General features: G+C 59.9%; 1 protein-coding gene across 1 annotated transcript; it reads left to right on the top strand.

Moving 5' to 3' along the window:
- Positions 1 to 1,430: 1,430 nt before the first annotated feature.
- Positions 1,431 to 3,778, top strand: CLEC11A (C-type lectin domain containing 11A). The gene is given in 5 exon segments (XM_006144663.3): positions 1,431 to 1,804; positions 1,979 to 2,177; positions 2,389 to 2,571; positions 3,074 to 3,267; positions 3,269 to 3,778. Coding segments are annotated over 5 exon segments (993 nt in total). The 5' UTR covers positions 1,431 to 1,657; the 3' UTR covers positions 3,539 to 3,778.
- Positions 3,779 to 6,995: the final 3,217 nt, after the last annotated feature.

A 6,995-nucleotide genomic window follows, 5' to 3' on the forward strand; every position in this document is an offset into this window, starting at 1 on the left:
CTCTGCCCTGGGAACTCAGGGTGCTGCCTAGCATGAAGGCCAAGCCGTTGCCCAACAAGCGACCTCTTGACTCAACTGATTAACTGAGCCCCTACTATGTGCTAGGTAGTCCCTGTTCTAGCTCAGGGGGTACAGCAGTGTGAAAGAATCCCTGCCTTCACTGGCAAGAGATAGTCAAAGACGAACCAACCAGACCATGCCGGTCTTGAGCAGATCAAAAAGATAAAGTGGGATGTTTCAATAAAGTAACTCGGTGAGTGAAAGCTTCCTTACATGAGGTGGTCCAGGGAAGTCCTCGCGAAACTGAGACCTCAACAATGAGAATTAGCTGGAGGAAGAACCTCCTAGGAGGAACAGGCTAGTGCGAAGGGTCTGGAGCGGCAATGAGCTCCGCCATAAGGGAACAGCAAAGATGCCCATGAGGCTGGAGGCTGGGGAGATGGGGGGAGTGGTGGGAGAGGGGTCGGGGGTGTGTGGGTGGAGTGGGGGCGACAAGGTGGCAGAGGTGCACGTGGTCCCCCCCCAGCCTCCAGCCAAGAGGTCTGTGCTGGGGACGGAGGGCCAGACGGTTGGCATCCCTCCTGCTTCTGATGGGAAGGTGGGGGAGTAGGGGAGTGGGGAGTGATGTGGTCTGATTTATGGTTTGGAAGGATTGCTCTGGCTGCGGCAAGCAGCAGGGATTGGAGGGGCTCCGAGCAGGGAGCAGGGAGCAGGGCGGAGACGACTGCAGTGGTCCAGCTGGGAGGAGCGCAGAGCCCTCAGTGCACCTTTGCCCAGGGGCTGCCCAGCCCACAGTCCTGGAGAGACCTCTCACCGCTCCTCACATCCCCCCTCGGCCCCAGCCCATCCCCTTGGGGGACTGTCTGTCTGCTTGTCTTTGAGCATCTGGAGTCCCCAGCATTGCCCTGCCTGGGGTCTCCTGCTGGAGGCTTCTGGTAAAGTGTGGTCAGTGAATCCTAGAGCCCCTTCCAGGGCTGCCCACACAGCATGCTCTTCACGTGTGTCCCTGCAGACACGCGCACGCACTTGAATCTCAAGGCAAGGGTGTGGCGGTGAGGGATCTGGGGGACAGAGGATCCCCTGGAGCCTAAGGAAGAAGGAAGAGTCTCCTCTGTTAGGCTATGTGGGCGATGGTGGCAGTAACGACTTTGACTTCAAGAAGACCCAAGGTCTCCCCATCCTCAGGAATGAGGCTGGGAGAGGGGGACTCTAGCTTGCCTGGTTGGTCAGAGGGGTTCCTGGACAGAGGCTGGTCCTACGGCCCTCAGATCCCTTGGACAGCTGGCTCCAACCTCTTCCTGACTGCCTGAGCTTTTGGCTACAGCAGAAGGAAAGAGTTGGGCGGAAGTGAGCTCTGGAAAGTGGAAAGAGGGGGGTGTGTGGGGAGACCCAAGGCGGGATCCAGCCTTTGGAACGTTGGAGGTTTCCGGCCACAAAGGCAGGGCCTCTTGGGAGCCAAGAGGGGCGGGGAGAGACACACACAGAGGAGAGGAGACTAACGGCCAGAGACATAGGAGCTGAGAGAGGGAAGCTGGGAGAGACGGGGCCCAGGGCCCAGCAATCTGTACCAAGGGCAGGGGGCTGGTCAGGGCCGAGCCCACCCTCCAACCCCAGACATCCCAACATCTGCGACCTTGCGTGCTGATAGCCAGGCCTGATGCAGGCAGCCTGGCTCCTCGGGGCCCTGGTGGTTCCCCAGCTCTTGGGCTTTGGTCATGGGGCTCGGGGAGCCCAGAGGGAGTGGGGGGGAGGTTGGGGAGGCGCTCAGGAGGAGGAGCGGGAGAGGGAGGCCCTGATGCTGAAGGTGAGCTATTACCCAGGTTACCAAAGTGGGCAAGGGGGAGGGATGGGTGTAGGCTCAGAGGACAGGATGATGGGGTCAGAGGAGGGACTGGGGTCTCTAAAGTTGGAGAGGGGCGGGGGCATCTGGGGTGGTGGGGGCTAACAGGCTGGCCCCATAGCTCCTCCACTACCCCAGCATTTGCAGGAAGCCCTGGGGCTACAGAATGGGAGGGGAAATGAGACTTCTGCTGCAACCCCTGAAGACGAAGAGGCCTGGAAGACAGAGGGGTATCCGGAGGAGGAAGAGGAGTTGGAAAGGGAGAAGGAAGCACCGCCAACTCCCTCCCCCAGCCCCAGCCCTTCTCCTACTCCTGAGGACACAGTCACTTACATCTGTGAGTACCCAGAAGCCCCGCCCTGCCCCAGGCCTCCGTGGTCACGTTCACAAAAATGAACCTTTCAGTTTCCTCCCAATCCCAGGGGCTTCCAGGAGCAACGCCCACTTCTACCCCCCCACACACACCCCAGCTCTAGATCCCGGTCCCCCTAGGTTCTCTAGATGCGTCCCCAGGCTCCCCCTCCAGCGCATGCCCTGTCTATCCGCAGTGGGTCGTCTGGCAGGCCTGGACGCGGGCCTGCACCAGCTGCACGTCCGTCTGCACTCGTTGGACACCCGCGTGGTCGAGCTGACCCGGGGGCTGCGGGAGGCGGCAGGCGACACTCGCGATGCTGTGCAAGCCCTGCAGGAGGCGCAAAGCCGCGCCGAACGCGAGCACGGTCGCTTGGAAGGTGAGTCCGCGCCGCACCCGGCAGAGAAATCCGGACGCTCGGAGCAGGTAAGGGACTGGGAGGAGGGGACGCTGACATGTCTGCATAGAGGTGAGCACCCTAGGTATCACGGACGAAAGGGTCCGGGGAATCCAGGAGTGTTGGCAGATGGAGAAGTTAGCGTAGCTGGGAGGGTGAACGCGGGAGCAGGGCGGGCCTGGGCGAGGCACTTGTCTCTGTCACAGCCACGCTGACTCCACTAGGGCTGCGCCACGCCCCCTGCAGTCCCGCCCCAACAGTCTGACCCCGCCCCTAGCGGCCTGGCCCCTCGTTGTTCCGGGCCGTTCTAACCCAGGCTCCTCCCAGCGCGTTCCAGGTCCTGGCCCCGCCTCTCGACGCCCTGGCCCCTCCTCCTCGCCCTTCCTGGAGGGCCTGGCCCCGCCTCTTCGCTCCTCCCGGAGGGCCTGGCCCCGCCTCCTCGCTCCTCCCAGAGGCCATGACCCCGCCTCCTCCCCTCCCGCAGGCTGCTTGAAGGGGCTTCGCCTTGGCCACAAATGCTTCCTTCTCTCGCGCGACTTCGAGGCTCAGGCGGCTGCGCAGGCGCGGTGTGTGGCGCGGGGCGGGAGCCTGGCGCAGCCCGCAGACCGCCAGCAAATGGAAGCGCTGACTCGCTACCTGCGCGCGACTCTCGCTCCGTACAACTGGCCCGTGTGGCTGGGGGGGGCAAGTGGGGCGGGGGGTCCACGACCGGCGCGCCGAGGGCCTCTACCTCTTCGAGAACGGCCAGCGCGTGTCATTCTTCGCCTGGCACCGCGCTCCCCGCCCCGAGCCAGGTACCCGGCCAAGCCCCGCGCCGCACCCGCTCAGCCCTGACCAGCCCAACGGCGGCGCGCTGGAGAACTGCGTGGCGCAGGCCTCGGACGACGGCTCCTGGTGGGACCACGACTGCGAGCGGCGCCTCTACTACGTCTGCGAGTTCCCCTTCTAGCGGGGCTGGACTCCCGCCTCTCCCATCCCGTCGCCGGGCCTTCGCCTGCGTCGTGCGCCTCGGAGAACGCCCTTCTCTCTCTGCGGGTGGCTGGAAGTGGGAGTCCACCCGACTCCCACCCTGGCCGGGCGCTCCGGGGAGGGCTCTTGCGGAGCCGGGACCCCGTCCGTGCCGGTGGCTTTCCTTGAAGTGGCGGTCACCAGGCGAGGTCCGGCGCCAATAAAGCCTTGTGGAAACTGACTTGAGGGGCAGTGGAGGCACTTTTGGCCTTTATCTGGCTGCAGGGAAAGCGGCGAGGGCCAGACCCTGGCCTCTGGGGTCCTGTGCGGTCCTGCTTGTACAGGTATTATTTGAGCCCCAGAATCAGTGATGGAGAACGCATGGTCACCCACCCTTCTGCAGTTTCCTGGAGAACGCATGTGCACCTTCTGCCTCCGCCCTCATCCTGCTCCTTCTCTGGCCTTTGGGACCAGGGCCTGTCACTCATTGTCCCAGGCTTTGGTCCCAGGCTTAGGAAAGAGGCTTTTTTTCTTTTTTTTTTTTTGGAGAAATTTTTGCTATAGGACGCGTGCTCTCGCCAGAAAGAGAGAGACAGAGAGATAGAAAGAAATCACCCCCCAAGGGGGGATAGCCACACCGCAATCCTTTCTCCTCCATTCTCTTTTTGGGATCTTGGGCACTCATACACACGCGCCCGGAGTGAGTTTAAGCCACTGGGTCCGGGACTCGAACCGTGGTCGATTACATGGGAGTTCAGCAACATAGCCATTACGCTAACTGCTGGTCCCAAGCTTGTTTACTTTTTAAAGGAATATGTCTCAGGCTCATTTTCCCAGGGGTACCTGTTCTGCAGTATCAGGCTCTGGTCTGAGGTAAGAGACAACCCATTCTACTTTGCTCCCTTGCAGTGCAAGTGTTCAGGCACAAGTGAAGGACTTGCCCACCCAGAAGGCTCAGGCCTCCTTCCCTGCTCCCTGCGCTTGCTGCTGTGAGGCCATGAGCCAGTCCCGGCCCCTCTCTGAGCCTCAGCTTCCCCGTCTGAACGTGGGCACAATGCCCCCTACTTTGGCTGTTGGGATGTTCTGGTGAGGCCAGGAAAGGATGCATTTGGGAGACTTGACCAGAATTTTCCTACCTGTATCCTCCCCAGGGCAGCACTGTTTGGGGGAGGAGCTCCCCTTCTGGAATCGCCACCCTCACTCCCCTCGTTGGCATCATAGGACTGGCCCTGATAGTAGCATAGAGCCCAGGAATGGGCATGGGACCCTGGCTGTCCTTGTATCTCTGCCCTTTCCCCACCCCCTGCCACTGCGCCACCCAGAACAAGCCACCCCTCTATCCCCGAAGAAGAAAGCAAGCCCCTTGCCCCTTCCCGGGCCATTTCTCAGTCCCGCAGTCCCTAAAGGCACTGGAGGGGATTCTTTTCACTCTGAGCCTCCTTTCCGGAGGTGGTGGTAGCAATAGGACACCTTATAGCCAACTAGAGGGCCGATTAAGCATTCATCTGCAAGTAGCTACGATTTCCTGGAGCAAGACGGTCTCCTCCCTCATGGAGCTTCCACTCTGCGAAGTGTGCTGATGAGGCAGCACAGTGGTTACCTACCTGGATTCTGGAGCCAGATGGCCCAGGTTCTAGTCCTACCTCAGCCACTTGCCTACCAGGCCAACTTGAATGAGACGTTACCTGCTGTGCGCAGTGTTTCTGTGCGATGGCGAGAGAATCTCTCTGCAGACAGAGTTGAACGGCCAGATCTGACCTTCAGCAGTCCAGCCTCACTCTGACCAAGTGCTCCCCTGACGCTGTCCCTCGCCTTCTCTGCACTTCCAAGAACTGGGTAACATGCCACTCGGGTCAGTCAGCCTCCCCCATCCATGTGGAATTAACCACTGGTTTTCTGACCCTGCTGCTGACCCAGCCTGATCAGCAAGGGGGACACTGCGTGGGGCGAGGAGGGCAGAACTGGGTGTGGCAAACTCTGCATCTGGGCATCACCTGGCCCAGGGGAGCCCTCTAAGCAAAGGTTCCTGTGTAGGTCATGCCGGGGACCCTGGGGTGAACTGGATCTGTTTCTTGTCCTCTGTCTTCCCTCAGGTGGGATCAGGCACCTCCTCTGGGCTCCCACAGGCCCTGGGTCTTCCGTATCTTTTACTTTAGGCCACATGCGTTCATCAGAGGGAAAGTGAGAGCTCACCCTCCCGGGGTTGGCCATACTTCAGCCCTCTCTCTCGTCTCTTCTCAGGACTTTGGGCACGCACACGCATGGGCCTGGTGCACACTCAGACTGCTGGGTCCAGGCCTCCAGGCACAGTTGACCACGTGGGTCCAGTCGGATTCACCACAGCGGCACGAGCTGGCCCTCTGTGTCGCTTTATTTTATTATGTTTTAAAAGAATCACTCATTTATTTTAATTTGACCAGAGGAAGACACAGAGAGAGAGGGAGAAAGTGAGAAAGCAAGCCACCAGGTCCTGGACTCGAACTGTGGTCAGCCATGTGGGAGTATCCAGCGCCTTAACCACCACGCCACCTGCTGGTCCCTCCTCCTGTATCACTTTAAATACCACTGTCCGGCCAACTCTGGAAGGGCCCGGGGCTAGCACAGCCACAGAATTGTGGGCACGCAGCCGTCCAATCACGGAGGGAAGCCTGCCTGCAGGGACCGTTCGTGCACTAGAACAGCATGCCCACGGGTATGGGAAACCTGCTCCCTCTTCTAAGAAGCCCCCAGGCCTTCCTTGGGTAGGTGCTTCCCGGTGGATTCTCCTTGGCTCTTTGCAAGCCAGGGCCATGAACAGAAGAGGCCTCAGCAGCTGACTAGGATCCATTTGTTAAGGGATCTAAACACATCAGAGAAAGGGCAGGTGGCCTACAGTAACCCAGCAGAGGAGGAAGCAAGGCCACTCAGGCTTGCAGGGCTACCAGTCCCGGGAGGCTGAGCAGAGGCCCCTACTGCCTCCCCAGAACCATGTTCCCATCCGGTGACTCAAGCAGGTCGTGGAAAGCTCCGGGCCCTCCTCCCACATGGCATTCACCTTCCTTTTCCAGCAGACCTGAAGACCAAGCCCTTGACAGTGAGGTTAGAGCAGCAGTGTCCAGTCAGCTCCGGTCCCTCCCTGCCCACCGGCCTCACTCCCAGGTCCTTTGGACGATGTAGTCTGGTCATGGGTCCACGACTAGGAAAAGCCCAAGTTGCGTGCCTCTTTTATGATGTAACCAGCACTCAGATTTTTCTAATGAGTTTTTCAAAGTACAGGTGGACTTTCTTTTTTTTCTTTTTGAGAGATTTTTGCTATAGGGTGCGTGAGTTCACCAGAAAGAGAGAGACAGACAGTGAAAAATCTCCCCCCAGGGGGAACGGCCACGCTGCAATCCCTTCTCTATTCTCTCTGGATCTTGGGTGCACATGCGCCCGGCATGAGTTTAAGCCATCGGATCCAGGACTCAAACCATGGTCAG

The sequence above is a fragment of the Tupaia chinensis genome, unplaced genomic scaffold (genome assembly GCF_000334495.1).
Source record: "Tupaia chinensis unplaced genomic scaffold, TupChi_1.0 Scaffold000129_1, whole genome shotgun sequence".
Taxonomy (NCBI): Eukaryota; Metazoa; Chordata; class Mammalia; order Scandentia; family Tupaiidae; genus Tupaia; species Tupaia belangeri.